This window comes from Hesperophylax consimilis, chromosome 18 (assembly GCF_061612785.1).
Source record: "Hesperophylax consimilis isolate HC1 chromosome 18, BYU_Hcon_1.0, whole genome shotgun sequence".
Classification (NCBI taxonomy): domain Eukaryota; kingdom Metazoa; phylum Arthropoda; class Insecta; order Trichoptera; family Limnephilidae; genus Hesperophylax; species Hesperophylax consimilis.
Genome location: NC_142853.1, coordinates 23,880,933 through 23,898,189, shown reverse-complemented (window position 1 = coordinate 23,898,189; position 17,257 = coordinate 23,880,933). Strand labels below are relative to the sequence as shown.

Genomic DNA, 17,257 nt, shown 5'->3' with positions numbered 1-17,257 from the left:
TTGGGAGAAGATTCTCTACAGTGCATCAGACCATATCTATGAATTTGTATCCTCAATTGGGTTATGTTGTGTTGTGAGCTGCAGGTAGTGAGTAAAGAAGGATATGGGGAGAAGGAAGGTTGGGAAGTACCTAACAACGGATAATAAAAATGTATTAAGCTAGGTGTATAGTAATTTTTTGAACAATCTTGGAACAGACCTAGATCAACACGCAAAGCATAGGAGAGCTAAATTGTGGTCCAAAACTAGAGTTGTCATGGTAGGTAATCCATTCTTGTTGGCTTATGAAGATTGATTGATCAAAAATGAATCTGAGAAAAAGTTAAATCAGATAATATCACACAATTAAAGCTGTCGACCCACTCTGTCAGTATTGGTAAGCAATAAACCGAAAACCCTGTGTTGAAAATTCCTACAATGGCTGCGCTGTAAATCGTAGCGAACTTTACTTTTCTACACAAATGAAAGAATATCTTTGTTTTAAACCACTTTATTAAATTTATATACGTCGACCGGTTTCGGTTGAACTCAACCTTCATCAGGACAGTACAAATATAAACCGGTCGACGTATATAAATTTAATAAAGTGGTTTAAAACAAAGATATTCTTTCATTTGTGTAATAATGTCAAGCCACAAAGTGTTTGCTTCCTTCGATACTTTACTTTTCTGTTTAATATTTTCGGTTTATGTCAATTGCTTACCGATTCTGACCAAGTGGGATGACGGGCAAAGAAAACATACCTGGGAATATGATCAATGCACTCCCTTGGAAATAAACATTCTCAAGTAAGTGTGTCTTAGGTATTTTAAATGGTTTCTTCCTAGTATGTGTAAATGACCAGCAAGCCACTAACGAACGCTAGCAAACTACTAATAAATAATACAGATACTTCGCAAGGCAAGAGACGTGCGTTTAGGTCTTGCGGCCGTTGTAGTCCTGTTATAATTAATTTTTTTTATGTATTTCCAGGATATGTACGAGAAGATGATTCAGATAGACCCGCTGGCCCCCACTGAAGAAGAGCACCGACTGAAGGGGGTTACCAAGCCGCGCTACATGGTCTGGCGGGAGACCATTTCCTCCACGGCCACCCTCGGCTTCAGAATCGAGGGCATTAAGAAAGCGGACGGGACCAGCACAAAGGACTTCAAGACCACTAAGACCTCTGACCAGATCTTGGAGGCCTTCAGAGATTTCACCAGGGGATTTCCTAACATTGTGGTGAGCTTGGTTTTTGACCTGTTAACTGTGGGACAAGAATTCGGAACTGCGTGAAAAATACCTTGATATAATGTCTGAATAAAAACTGTTGTCTGTTTACCAGATAATATATCTTATTATGTCGTGAGATGTTTCCCCAGAATAGCTAACTTTATCTGAAAAAAAAGTTCCCATGTGAGAAGCAATTGTCAAAGAATGTTATGCAGAATCATATAATTAATTTGTTTATTTACTTAACAAAATAGTAAATGGCTCAATGGATGCACCTGACTCAAACATGTACCAAATCGTAACACGAGATTTTCAGAGTTGTTCTTTGTTTATTCTTTAAAAACAAACTACATATTTCACTCATTCCCCAGTCCAAAGGCTTCATAGGCTTGAAAATAAATTCAGTTCTGTTGATATTTTCATATATTCCTTACTAAAATTTAAATCGAAATTTTTTTTAACATTTTGTTTCGTTGAGGCCAGTTGTTTCAAAGAATTTGAACAATTCATCAAATTTCAGAGATAATTTTCAAGTTCTGTGAAAGTTCTTATTTTTTTTTAAAGAAAAACAAACATTCCCAGGTTACGAATAACCTGACAATATTTGAAAATCTCCTACTACAATCACAGCAAGCAGAAAATTTGGCTTGTGTCGTGATGGAGGAATTAGCTAGCCGAAGAATTAAACACACTGCGCCAGGGTGGGACCCAGATGCGATGCCAACTGAGCCACTGACCAGACTATTTATGTTCTGTTATAATTTTAGTACTGTGAAATATGTGATATAACAGAATAGAATAGGTTTTTCACGGAAATTGAAAATTAGCTTTAACCACTTAATACTAAGGGTTTTTTAATAAAAAGTATATATTATAAGTTTTAAGAAAATTAAATCAGCAGGTTAGCTAAAAATAGAACGCTACAAGTCGAAACCGGCGAGTGTCACTCGAGCCAGCAGAAATTGGAACGCATTTAGCGTGCGAGCGTGACTCGTTTAAAAGCATGAAGCTGCTATCTATGTAATTTGCATCTTCCTAGGAGATCTTCATAGTAATTATTAAGAATAAAATTGAAATAGAATATGCAATTAGCAATAAGTTATTTACTTTCCAGTAGATATAAAGGAATAGTTGATTCAGGTTTTGTCAAGAATCTGAATAACAAAATGTGTGAAAACCAACAGGTTGGTGCGAGGACAAACTTCTATGTAGTGTTGCATTCTATCTGCATTATGTATGCATCCTATACCCTTATACTGAATTGATCTTAACCGCTCGAATGTCATTTCGTCACTTGCAAACATATTTATTTTATCTGTGCAAAAGTATGCCAGCCAATTCCATTTCAAATGTCATAATTTCGATTTTTCAAAATTCATAGTACTGTACTTGTATGTATGTGGATACATTTATTTACAGGAAAGACTTATATTATGACTTATTTATATTATGATGAACGCTTATTTAGCTGGAAAATATAACAAAACGCAAGAATATTTTCTGGGAAAACTACGTAGGATAGATATTTACAATTTTTATAAATATGTAAACTCATTATCTGGTAAGACAACGTTAAACAAGAAAGTTATTATGAAAATAGTGTCAGCCGGCGCAACTTCTACTTCCACTAGATGAATATGCATTAATTGTGTTAACAAACCAGAAGTATTAATTTTTTAATCTTGATTGCTTTCAGAAGGGCTACATTGCAAGACTAAAACAGATAAAATGCACAATGGCAGACTCTGAATTCTTCAAATCGCACGAGATCATCGGCAGCTCCTTGTTGTTTGTCCACGACAAGCGAAAGGTCTCCATCTGGCTCATCGACTTCGCCAAGACAGTCCCGCTGCCAGAGAATGTCCACATAGACCACAGCACCAAGTGGACAGTCGGAAACCATGAAGACGGCTTCTTAATAGGCCTGGACAACCTCATCTCCACCTTCACAACTATCAGCGAAGACATGGAGAAAGAAGTCAGCGAACAGATTAAATCTCATTCTGTTGAAAATCCAAACAAACCCACCAAAACTGACTACCTGCCCAAGGACTTTGACGAGACATGATATTTTATTATCATGTTTGATCAGTACACTTTTTAGTGTAAAAGTGAGAATAAATTGTAACATTGTTACAATTAAATGCACATTTATGGTGACCTCATAAAATAGACATTAATTTCTAAGGTGACTTCAGATTGTGACTTTGTGTTAAATGTAGCTAAATTTATGTGATTTTGTCAAATGCTCATTTTTGGTCACACTCAAATATAAACACATCCACTATGACTCTGCGAAATGTACATTTATGGACTCTAGTAAATGAAACAGAAAGATCTACTGTGATGCCATGAAATGCACAAACACATTGTTAAAAACACATTTATGTGACCTTGTACATTCACATTTATGTGATCTTGTGAAGTGTTCATTTCTAGTAACTTGGGAAATACGTGAAAGTCTATTATGACTGCATGATGTGTACATTCTGGTAACCTTGTGAAAAGCTAATTTACGTAACCTTCTGAAGTGTACATTTATGTAATCTTGTTAAATGTAAATTTCTGCTAGCTCCAGGAAATGCAAGCGTATTGGGATGCATATTTATGTGACTTTGTTAATTCACATTTATGTGATCTTGTGAAATTTACATTTATGTGACCTTGTTAGATGAATATTTGTATGTGACCCTGTGAAGGTGCATTTCTACTAGTTCCAGGAAATATGAAATGCATATATCTGGTGACCCTCTGAAATAAAAATGACTCAATTTGTGAAAACGTAAGGTACATTTCACTCGACTCCACGAAAACTCAAAATAATTCCATGAAATGTACAGTTTTGGGGTGTCTATAACGTGTAGGTTTCTGGTGAAATAATAAAATATTTTACTGTGAGTATAACCTCCTCAATCAGACAATGGTGGTCTATACATTTAACATGTAAACCACATGCATTTATGTATAGCGTTAGTGTTATGTAGGGGGAGGGGGGGCACATTGATACACAAAAATTCAATCTCTTTTCTGAGGACCATAAAGCATTATACAGTAGAACCCCGTTAATTCGAACCCCGATAATTCGAAAAAACGCGTAATTCGAAATTTTCGCAAAAAAAATTTCCTCTGAAAAATTTATTCATACAAAATTCTTTTTAATTCGAAATTCGTTAATTCGTAATTCGAAATTTATTTTTGTCCGCGCACGAAAATTTGTTCGTGTAATTCGAAAAAATTTGATTTTTGCGAAAATAAATCATAATATTTCGTAAATCTGAATCTAAAAGTCAACCGTGGCGGTAAAACGCCGAAAAATGTATTTTTACGTGGTTATACATCGTCCTAATTAGTATTATTATTTTGTAAATCTGAATCGATTTACACTGGAATGTCGTATTTTTTCAAATTTATTTCGAATATCCGAGTTTAAAGGGCCAAGAAAATACATTTTACGCGGATATATGTCGTAGTTTTACGAGTTTACGCCAAATATCTGCATTTAAAGGGTCGGCCGCGACGAAACTCGGCCGCGTAATTTCGATTTACGCGTAAATATATCGTATTTTTACTAACTTTACTTCGAATATCCGCGTTGAAAAAATACGGCGCGACGGAAATCGGCCGAAAAATTTCGATCCATGCCGAAATATGACATATTTTTACGAATTTACTTCAAATATCTGAACTTAAAAGGCCGGCCGCGATGAAAAACTGCCGACAAAATTCGATTTACGCGGAAATATATAATATTTTTACGAATTTATTTAGAATATCTGAATTTGAAGAGCCGGCCGCGACGGAATACGGCCGCGAATTCTCGTTTTACGCGGAAATATATCGTATTTTTACGAATTCAAATTCAGATATTTGAAATAAAGGGCCGGCCGCGACAGAAAATTACCGCGAAATCTCGATTTACGCGGAAATATATTGTATTTTTACGAATATCTCAATTTAAAGGGTAGGCCGCGACCGAAATCGGCAGCGAAATCTCGATTTACGCGTAAATATATAGCATTTTTATGAATTTATTTCGATTATCTGAATTTGAAGAGCTGGCCGCGACGGAATACGGCCGCGAATCCTCGTTTTACGCGGAAATATATCGTATTTTTACGAATTCAAATTCAGATATTTGAAATAAAGGGCCGGCCGCGATGGAAAATTACCGCGAAATCTCGATTTACTCGGAAATATATCGTATTTTTACGAATATCTCAATTTAAAGGGTAGGCCGCGACCGAAATCGGCAGCAAAATCTCGATTTACGCGTAAATATATAGCATTTTTACGAATTTATTGCGAATATCTGAATTTACAGGGCCGGCCGCTACGGTAATCGACCGCGAAAATAAAGAAATAATTGGTATTAATACGAATTTACAACTAAAATACCACCCGGATTTGAAGAGGCGGCCGAGAAAATCGATTTTTGGCGTATTTTTTTTTTTTTTTTTTTCATAAAATTTCGAATTACGTGGGAATTCGTTAATTCGAAATTTGAATTTTGATGTCCGCTGGATTTCGAATTAACGAGGTTCTACTGTATTTAAATATTTGTTTTGATGTGTGCATTGGCTGATATGTCAGCTTATATTTTGCCTACGCTAAAACCGCAAAAACTGGCGACATATAGAGATAAACTGATTTTAAGAAAAAATCATATTTGTATCATTCTGCCCCACTAGTGGGGCACTTTGATTCATGGGGTGGGGCAGTTTGATAGGTATTTTAGATCCATATGAAATGCAAATTTAAACTGACTAAAAACCCAATATAAACTGTATTATTACTTAAAATTAAGAAATAAAAAAAAATTTATTGATTGAGATCGCAAAATACTTTTTATTAAGAGTGCACATTAGCCATAATCAGTTACTTAAGGAATATAATCACAAAAAAAAAACAAAATTGTCATCATAGAACAAGACTAATTCTCTGTTATTTTCTTAATTATATAATCAGTTATATACTTACTAAGTAATCAGACTTTAACATTGAATATTGTTAATGAAAATATAATATTAGAATCTCCTATCAAAATGAACAATGTTTTTCTTAAAAAATTAAACAAACATCAAAAATTAAAAAAAAATTAATCATTAAAATTCTCATATAAATTACAGAACAATCTACTGGATATTATATCGAGTTAAACCTACCGAAAATGAATAAAGCGACGATGTTCGAGATGTGCCTTTGTAGAAAGTTGGTTTTGGTTATTGCAAAACTACATCTCTAACATCCACATTTGCTTTGTGTTCCACAATTGGAAATATAAACTTAGAAGACCCTGCTTTTTTTCTGAGATATAATACTTCATATTCTGTCACATTATACTTAAATACAACTTTGGCAGCGTAGTGAATCACAGTTTTCTTCTTCTCATACTTAATTAGCAGGAAATCTCCAATATTTATGTGTTCAGGATTAACTGGTTCTTCATTAATTACCTCTTCTTCCGATTCCGACGGCATTTCAATGTCTTCACTATCACTCGTCATCACGACTTCATCTTGACTAGAATCGGAATCTATTTCTGCAGGCAAAGAAGTCACTCTCTTTTTCTTTTTTGGCTCAGTTAATCCCAACAGATTTTTCACTGTTTTCAATTCTTTTGCATGCTGTTTTGCTTTTTGTAATTCTCTTTTCCTGTTCTTTTCATTACGTAAGCTTTCTAATCTATTTTTTTCTAGTGTTTCAGTGTATATTCTTGATCGTTCCTTTTCTCTTCCTTTTCTTTTTAAGACACTGTCAGTAATCGCCTTTTTTGGATAAGGTCTAACTATTTCAGGAGTAAGAATAGCCTTTGATGAAGAAACATGTAGAGGATCGTCAGCATCAGACGCTGAAACTGGGTCGGCATCCAAAGTAGGAGTGTTGTAGGGTTGCAGTTTTGATGCCATATTTGTCGGCTGCTTTGCGTATAGATAAAGTCTTTGACAATACTTCACGTATTGCATCTTCAATGTTTTCTTCATTGATATTTTTTCTATCAGTTTTGGGTTTGTACGTGCGCACCATTTTCTGAAAAAAAAAAAAAAAAAAAATAAAATAAACTATTATTTTTGACGGGGCACTTTAATACAATAAAGGGGCAGATTGATACGTATCATTGTACCCCGCACATTACCGTATCAAAGTGCCCCAAAGGACTTTTTCCACAAACAATTAATTTTTTCAAATATATAATAATCTTGCAATCAAAAACATTTTAAAATACAATAATAACTATATTTACTTACCTTTAGTAACAAAAAATAACAAAAACAACTAAGAGTATCCTCCTGAGACACAATTACATTTCACGTATTTTTTTTGTAGGCAGCGGCGCACGCCACTTCCAACACGTCAGTGACCGTTGAGGCCCAACGGCAAACCGGCGGCGAGCGGTGTCACAACTGTCATTCTTGTGAATGTCCTTGAGCATTCTAGTGATGTGCCGGACTGTGTAGCGTTTATCGGTTTTGAGATATAGATACTGTACCAATGTGCCCCATGAATCAATGTGCCCCCCCTCCCCCTATACGTTTATCATTTATGTATTTTGCATAAAGCATACTTTTATTCACAATAAGCTTACACATAAAAATTTGTTTCCTGTTCTCACACTTAATGTTAATGAATAAAATTTACAATTTTCTAAATAATAAAGTTTCTATATAAATAATATTGTTTAGTATTGAAAAAAAATTGTAATATTTAAGAATTAACAACTGGAAAAAATATTTGTATTTTGTTTAGAAATTTGAGAAAATTTGAAAAATGCGATTTTAATTTGAAAATTATGAAAGAATATCTACTGTGGATTTTGAATCTGCTGGATTCAAGGAATGCTGTTAATAATAATACATATTGATTTGACGATCTATATGGATGTTAAATTTAACTAGATTTTATTTTAAGTTGAGAATTATAAGACTCATGTTTGTACATAAGTAATACAAATATTAATTGATATTTTTGTAAAATAATTACATATTTCTGACAAAAATTTGGTTTAATTTGTTCCCTTAACCGCTTCTGTGCCAAGAGCGAGTTAACTCGCATTCTTGGCCTGCTGTGCACAGCTACACTTCTACCTACTGGCATTTAAAAGGTTAAAGAAGATTGTATATATAGAGAATCGTCCATATGTTTGTGAAGAACCTCTAATCTCTAAATAGTATAAAATAAAGTCGCTATCCGCGTCTGTCTGTGCGATTAGTTCTTCTAAATTACGCAACGGATTTTGATAGGATTTTCATTAGCATTTAGAGAATTTCTTCTGAAGGTTTACACATATAATACAGTTTCATGATATTTCATCAAATTAAAAATTCAACACACCTTTAAAAAGTGATATAAAGTCAAAAGTAATGACACAAAAACTAGGTTCAATAGTTACTTAACCTAGTTTTTGTTTCATCACTTTTTGTAGGTGTGTTGAATTGTCATTTTGATGACATACCCGGTCAACATATAATACATGCATATTTTATTCATAGAAAGTCAATGTTTTATAATCAAGTCGTAAAAATATTTTTTTCGAGCACTACATTGCTAACACTGGCTAAACCTTATGAGATACATCAAAATAATGTACTACAGAATTATATATATCTTAATAAGGCCTACAGAAAAATCCACGACGGTATATGTCTATCTCCTAAGCAAAAGCCCCAGCAACATCGCGAACACATCAGCTAGTATAATAATAAGGAATGTGTAAACCTGGTTCCTGAAGATACCCATGCTCTATCAATGTATGAGGGAGGAGTCACAAAGGACAGAAGATCAATCCACAACAAAGCTGTCGACAGAATAACTCGGCACCGTACATCGAAATATCCACTGATAAAAAAATTACAGCATCCTGTCATCTGTGTTCCTACTTATTCTTGAGATTGGGTTGAGATTTCTAATATATGGATTGTTTGTTCTTGAATGAGTCAGAGGTTTTTTCAGTAGGTGCTCCAGACCAGAGGTTAACTAACTAACTAACCATTACCTCGTTGCCGCAGATGTAGGTCAATTAAACAACTATATTCTAAAACTATACTCATTTACATTCATAAGTACCCAAGAAATAACAACAAACACATACAATAGAAACGCTAGATCTCATGGAAACTTATCCAACAAATAACTACTAATATGTACAACTTTTGGGCAAAAAAGCTTCTTATATCATAGTATTAAACTCTACAATAAAATCCACTCTCACACAAAAACCTCAACATTATAACATTTAAATCTCAAATAAAAAGCTGGATACTTAATATAGGGAGATCTGAAATAGAAAATATACTGATATCAAACACAGACTAAAACCGAATCTACTAAACTGAACTATACAAAAAAACACTAACCTACTTATTTTAAAATTATTTAAAAAATAAATTATACTACCTACATGATATATGATTATAATTAAATTCATATGTTACTTTGTTGCAATATTAATTTGTTATAATTAAATTATAATATGTAAATGAAATCCTCAGCACGGGAGATCCCAGTGAGGATATCATTATCTCTATATGTTACTAAGAAAAGAAGACAATAAATCATTATTATTATATTACATAACATAATATGCCGAATATGAACAATAGTCGGTACAATACAAGTTAAAAATAGAGAGTTCTGTTGTACACAGGAGTCCAATAATTATACATATACAATAACAGAGTACAATATAAGTAGGTACTATGAAAGTAGTTACACGCAAATGTAGTAACTTTGCTGATATTAGTAAAAATAACATGAAATGTATGTTGTAAAGCATCGTTGTATTTAGCAAACCTGTATCATGCCATATTGGGGATTTTTACAGAACATGGCAAAAGTTTGATAACTGTATTATAGTAATATAATAACGTAGTTAATGTAAGTTTGTAACATAATTATAAAACAATTATGTTAATAATTATTTATTTCAGACGATAAAAATATTACCATTTTTTTATTTCAGCTACTGGCATTATACCTAGCTCTCTTATTCAAAATTCAGGCGTATTAGATCTATCAAAGAATTTATATATAAAAATGCAAAAATCCGTCATATTAAATACATGTAGGATTACGAAAGATTTTTTAAATATTTATATTGAGGGATCAGTAGGATTTATAGGTCCAGTTAGGAATTCTACTGAGCCGAACCCTCTGATATGAAAATATCTGGAATCGGTGAATTATTTTCCCATTTGATCTCTGGTGAGTTGACGTGTTGTTGATCTTGTATTGTTTTTTTTATTTATTATGCTTATAGAATGCACTTGTATAATGTGGATTGACTAAATGATCATTTGTGGAAAAGTGTGTGGAAGGGTTTAATTTTTCTTATGGGGAAGATTTAACCCGGACATAAAATCGGAAGGTATATAAAAAACAGAAAAAAGTTTATTGTAAAGTTCGTTTGTAGTTTAAAGGAAATATGTGGCCGGCCTGGCTCTTTAACGATCAACCGTATCAGACCAATGTGCTTGTTCATATAATATGTACTAATTCAACTATCGACTTCAAACATGCCTATCTCTTCTTTTATCATTTTACATAATTCAATGCATGGCGTTAGCAATTGAAAAACATTTTCTCTTTGTGATTATCATGATGATCAATGAAAATAATAATTATTATTATTGATCATAATCTTATTATGATGGACTTGATTCAATTAGGTACTATTATGGCAATGCACTATCAAATCAATGTCAATTAGTGAGAAACGAGATTTATTAGAAGTTCTGTTTGTTTCAATTCAATGCATATGGGGTTGCCAACTATGACAATAAATCTGTTATTAATATTTAATTACAACATTCATAAAGTCTATCAAATAATCAACATCACACAGTAGTTAACATTAACATAGTAGGAACCATCATTTATAATTTTTTTTTTCTTTGCATTCGTAAAAATACAATACCTATGAACCTTACCGCTTGGCGTTTACCAGTTTCATCACAAACAGCAACTTGTTCGGGTCCTGATGAAGACGTGGTTGTGTCCTGAAACCTATAAATAATGTCTCCAAGTGGCTGAAAGTTGACAAACTTTAACTCAACATCTCAAAAAGAAAGTATGTACATAATCATTATTGGTAACCGAGAGTACAATGAACGTCATCAAGTAATAAAGTACATCATCATTATTGGTAACTGAAAGTAGAATGAATGTCATCAAGTAATAAAGTACATCATCATTATTGGTAACCGAAAGTACAATGAACGTCATCAAGAAATAAAGTACATCATCATTATTTTTTTATTTTTTTTATATTTACTCCACACAGGAGGCCCTGAAGAAAATAATTTCCCTCAGGGCCTATGTCATCTTTGGGGATGCTGTGTGGAGGGTCTTTTTGTGGAGAGGAAGGAGTGAACATGGGTCTTGAAGAGTCCCATGTTGTAGGAGGGAGGAAACACAGAGGCCGGCAGTTCGTTCCACAGCCGAGCTGTTGAACTTAAGAACGAATCGTAGAAGCGACCCGTTCTCATGTGACAAATGTCAACTGTGTACAAATGTTGGGCGCGCGTTTGGCGTGTATCCCGACTACGCACCGGTGCCGAAGGGATCAATGACGCTAGTTCCTCAGATTGGTAACTGAAAGTAGAATGAATGTCATCAAGTAATAAAGTACATCATCACTATTGGTAACCGAAAGTACAATGAACGTCATCAATTAATAATGGACGGTGAAAACTTGGAAAGGTTAATAAGATAAAGTACTTGGGAATAATTCTAGACCCAAAGATATCTCTTGAAGAAATTGCCGATATTATTGCCAAAAAATTGGCCAAGATGGTGTTTTTACTTGCACCACACATAAACTACCACCTACTTTAGAGAAAAACTACATTACAATAAAGACTTCCGCATATACACCATACAAGACAGAAAGAAAAGACCACACAAAAAAAATAATAAAACTACACGGAATTCTATAAAAGGAATCCCTATGTATAGCTTAGTTCCTAGTGAAATTAAAAATGCACCCAAATTGAGAAAATAAAATGTAAAAATTATGTATGTAAAAGTACTAGAAGTAAATAAAAAATACATGCGGTCCACGGGCCGCGTGTTGCTCATCACGTCATCAGTGATTTAAAAGATCTATAGATTTCTTAAATAATCTTAAAATTATTGTTAAATAATAAAAATAAGAGCGATTACAGAATGGTTTTATTTAAATTAAATTTTAATAACGACTCTATCTATTGAATAATAAATAACACAGTGTTTTTTTTTAGTAATTATTATTATTTTCCAGAGTGAGACTTTCTAACGTTCTTATCTTTGACAATAAAATTACCACAAATCATCTTCACAATGGCGCTATCTATCCCGGAGTGAGATTTTGTTCTTATTTTCTTCTTCCATAAATTTAGTGCTCTCTTCACCAGCTCCTTTCCCTATCCAGTCCTTTTCACTTCTTCCTCGATTTGCCTTTTGCGCCTTTAGGATGTCTCGGTTTCTGTCTTCTGGCATTGCAACCTTCGATACTTACATAACCTTACAAAAGTGCATGATCTTGAAATGAGAATATTCTTAATTATTAGTTACTACCGGGATGTCATTTATCTAGTTCCTACCTCTTCGTAACCTTGCTGGAAAATTATTTGAATTATAGAACAAAAGAAAAAGGTGCAAATTCGAGTGAGATTGTTTTTGAAAACAGAAGAAGGATTTGGATGAGTGGTTTATTTTTATTGGGACCAAATGAGACTAGGTACCTTTGAAGTAAGTTGTTGGTGTTTTTCGTATACCTACATAATCTCCTTTTTAGGTAAAAAGAATGAATTTGACTTTCGTGGAAGTGCATAATATCTTTAGATACTAATTCGTTTTGTTGTGGCGATAATTACCTCGAGTTATCGCAGTGGAACCCAATATATTGTGGTTGTGTAGTTAGTGTGCTTCTTCACAAAGATTGGTCATCCCGTTTTCCTTCTTCATACTAAAGTAGACGAAACTAAACTAAGTTAAATAAGTTAGGTTCATACGTTTGTTTTTTCCATCGATTTTATTGATTTTATATCACTTTTTGAGGTGTTTTGAGTTATCATGGAACCATTTTTTTCCTTCTGCAAACCCAATACTGAATACCCATCTATTGATTTTTGTGTTGATAATTTGATTATTTTGATGTAATCAATCTGGCATTTTAAAACGATTATCTTTACAAATTGTCGTACAGTAATAATATTATAGGTGTGAATGAATATTGGTACATCACCAATTCAAACATATACATAGCAGACATTCTTATTTTTGGCAATGTGTTTTTTTATCATACAGGGTTTTCCAATAAGAGGTGTTATTTTGATATTCAATCGTAAAAGATCAATGGTTTAGTTGCTTGTGTGGCACGTAGCGCCGTCTTGTTGAAAGTAAAGGTTATCCAGATCAATACCATCTAATTCCGACCATAAAAAATCATTAATCATCTCTCGATAGCGCAATCCATTCACCGTAACTGTTGCTCCAGCCTCATTTTCGAAAAAGTCAGGTCCAATGACTCCGCCGGACCATAAACCGCACCAAACAGTCACACGTTGAGGATATTTTCAACAATAACTTTTGATGATGGTTTTCCGAGCCCCAGATGCCACAATTTTGCTTGTTGACGAAGCCACCGAGGTGGAAATGGGCCTCATCACTCAAGATGATTTGCATTTGATTCACTCAAGTGAATTTTAATAATTTCAATGCATTGTTGAAGCGTGTATCGTTCCATTTTTATTAATGACGTAGTTTGAACTTGTCAAATGTCAAAAAATGACAGCATCAAAAGTAATATCTACCGAAATAGCGGGCTATTCAAAATAACACCTCTTATTGGAAAACCCTGTATTTTTTATTTTTTACAATAAATACAATTTTTATACGTTTTTACAGTATTATAAAGAAAAATAAAAGTTGATTTTCCTCTTCATAAAGATACAAGGATTTTATGCTTGAACAACGATTTTCATTGTCATCGTGTATCGTTAGTTTTTTTTTTAATTCGACTTCAAGAGAGGCAACAAATTAAATAATCTTTGACTATCTCAATACAGTAAAAAAATTCCACTTTACCCTCGTACGATCAGGGCCGGCCTTTAACGAAACGGCGCCTGGCACCAGTAGGTATACACCTCAAGGGCGTTGTGTGTTAGATATTTGATAAATAAGCTCTTTGGCGCCTTGACTACTCGGCGCCCGGAGCGGACTGCTCCAATTGCACCTGCGCAGAACCGGCCCTGCGTACGTTGTATTAGCAGGTTGAGAGTCTATAGTATTAGTTTAACTTCCAACAAATCGGTATGCCATATCTCTATAACTCTGTTTTTAATGCACATACAGAGTATTAAGGAACGTACTAGACTCACCTTAACCAGTGAATCCTGACATTATTTTGAGTAAAAATGTTTACGTCCAATTAGCTGTACCCCGCCACGCGTTGCTGTGCTGGGTCAGATAGAAAAACAATAGCGCGTGTTGCTTTTTCGTCCAACAGATGGCGCTGTTTTAAAAACATGTTTTTACCTGTCACAGATGACATCTATATAATATAGGTATATAAAAATGCAACAATGTGTTAAAATTTCAAAGCAATCTTTGAAGAATTTTCGGAGATTTAAGATTTTGAACAAACGAATATTTACATTTTTATTTATATGGAAGATAATGTCAGGAATCACCATGACACCCTGAATAAGAGTAAATAGTTTTAAATATCAAATATTTTTCAATATAATTTGATAGATATTTAAATTAAGTTAGGGCCCGTTCCCACTTCCGTTTTCAAATCGGAGGCGGGTCCCGTTTTAAAAACGGTTGCCCTAGCGGCTGTAGTGGATGTATGGAGCTGTTCACACTTGTCCGACACGATTTGAAAACGGATCCGACATTTTTTGTCGGATGGCTCGCCAGCGCAGCGCGTCCGTTTTCAAATCGTATCGGAACACGCTCGCTCATAGTGTTGTATGGAGCTGTTCACACTTGTCGTCTAGTCGTTCCGGCAGAGTCCCCGCCACACCCCGACCCCTCCCCGCCCGCTCCCAGTCGCAAGGAAGCAGGCACGCTGCGTGCTTGTATTTGATTATTTTGTTAAGTAAATAAATTATAACGTATTTTTATCCTAGCAATCTAGCTCGCTAAAAACCCACGGACCGCCACTGGAAGACCCAGTAACCAACAAACTACAATATTTTATTTTTAATTAAATAAAAACAAAACGCTTGGTGTGCACATCTTTTTTATATTAAAATTATCAACATGTTTCAAATATATTCTTTATTTTTTAAACTTTACTTATTTTTCTTTCTTTTAAAGCTTAAATGAGCTGCACGATGCACGGAAGAGCGCATTAGTTTAATAAACACACAATAAAAAAATATTTGAGTTGTAATTGTTTTCTTACCTTAAAAATATCGAGAGCCTTTCTGCATGACAAATGCACTCTCTCAATTTTGTATTTTGATGCGTTAAACTCTCTGAAATTTGTTCCAGTAGATGGTTAAAGGAAGTGATAGACATTCTAAAATAATTTAAAAAAACTTTAGTTAATCACTTCTCAACTGACCAATTAACACTTGGAAAGTTCGTACAGAAAATCTTTCACCCAAATTTTTTTTTTCATTTTTTACCTTCTTTTTAATAAGTACCACATGACAACAAGAGCTTCATCATCGTCCATTGCGCACGATCGTCTACTGAAAAATGAGCAAATAAAATGTTTTGGTTGAATTGACAATTATTTGTTTTCGTGGAGTATGATCCGATTTTAAAACGGATCCGTTTTTAAAACAGAGGTGTGAACAGGGCCGTAGAGCATTCGTTTGTAAAACGGTACCCGCCTCCGATTTGAAAACGGAAGTGGGAACGGGCCCTTACAGTTTGCAATATTTTTCGTCAAAATTGTGGCGAATGATTTATTTGATTCACATCGAAGAACCGAGCTCCACATCTCTATTTCCGGGTATTTTTATGTCTTGTCATTCATGTATAATTTAAATCTCGAGGTAAATGTTTTTTCTAACAAAGTCTTCAAAACTTATGTTTGCCTTCAACAACAAACATTGAAAAAACTCAACTCAGGAATATTTCAAGAATTGATTTGGTCGAAATATGGATATTATAAAAAAAAACAATAATTATTGAACATTCGTCTTTTATTCATTATCATAATCGTATTGTCATTATAAGTATTTTTTTTTAATATATATAATTTTTTTAACTCCCAACCGTTTGGAATTGGGTTATATTGTGAGTATGAAGGTAGTGGGTAGGGGAAGGATATGGGGAAGAGGAAGGTGCGGAAGTGTCTGCCTATTCAGGTCTTCTCACCAAACACGGCCAAAGCCATTTCAGGCAACAATTCAATTCTGAATTGTAGGCAACACTGAGAGTATTTTCCATTCGGGAACGTGCCGCAAATACACTATATATTTATAAATTTAAAAAAAATACAAATTAATCAAATAAAATTTACTTGCGCACGCCGGGAATTGAACCCCTCCACTACGGAGGCCATCGAAGCATGAAGCATCGACATGGATTAGTAATATAAATATTTACGTTGAAACGAGTGCACAATATAAAAATTTTATCAACTAACAATAATTAGTATTCTATTATTCAAGAAATTATGACAAAAGTTTTAAACAATTTACACTGCTATAAATAATGAGTCGAGTTTAACATATATAAAATAGATAAAAATATAAATGGGTACCTTTACCTATTTTGTTTCTAAATTTATTTATTTCTACCTACTTGGATGATTTTTATAGTCTAGGTAAATTTAAATTTTATATTAATTAATCATTGTACTCAGCACCTTACTAACATAACAGAATTGTTCAACACACTTCAACATCGTATCTCCGTCGGCGACCAAAAATAACATAACAGAATTGTTCAACACACTTCAACAACGTATCTCCGTCGGCGACCAAAAATAACATAACAGAATTGTTCAACACACTTCAACAACGTGTCTCTGTCGGCGACCAAAAACAACATAACAGAATTGTTCGACACACTTCAACAACGTATCTCCGTCGGCGGCCAA

The 17,257-nt window shown here is 33.9% G+C and overlaps 1 protein-coding gene across 4 annotated transcripts in view; it reads left to right on the top strand.

The window, feature by feature from the left end:
• Window positions 1-4,192, top strand: part of IP3K2 (Inositol 1,4,5-triphosphate kinase 2) — a 75,975-nt gene extending 71,783 nt beyond the window's left edge. For 3 of the 4 annotated variants that reach the window (XM_089642714.1, XM_089642712.1, XM_089642711.1), the window contains 2 exons: window positions 973-1,224; window positions 2,912-4,192. In XM_089642714.1, the coding sequence (XP_089498840.1) occupies window positions 973-1,224; window positions 2,912-3,283 (624 nt within the window). In that variant the 3' untranslated portion in view covers window positions 3,284-4,192. The remainder of the gene's footprint in view (window positions 1-972; window positions 1,225-2,911) is intronic. The other variant, XM_089642715.1, reaches the window with a different exon arrangement.
• The last annotated feature ends 13,065 nt before the right edge of the window (window positions 4,193-17,257 follow it).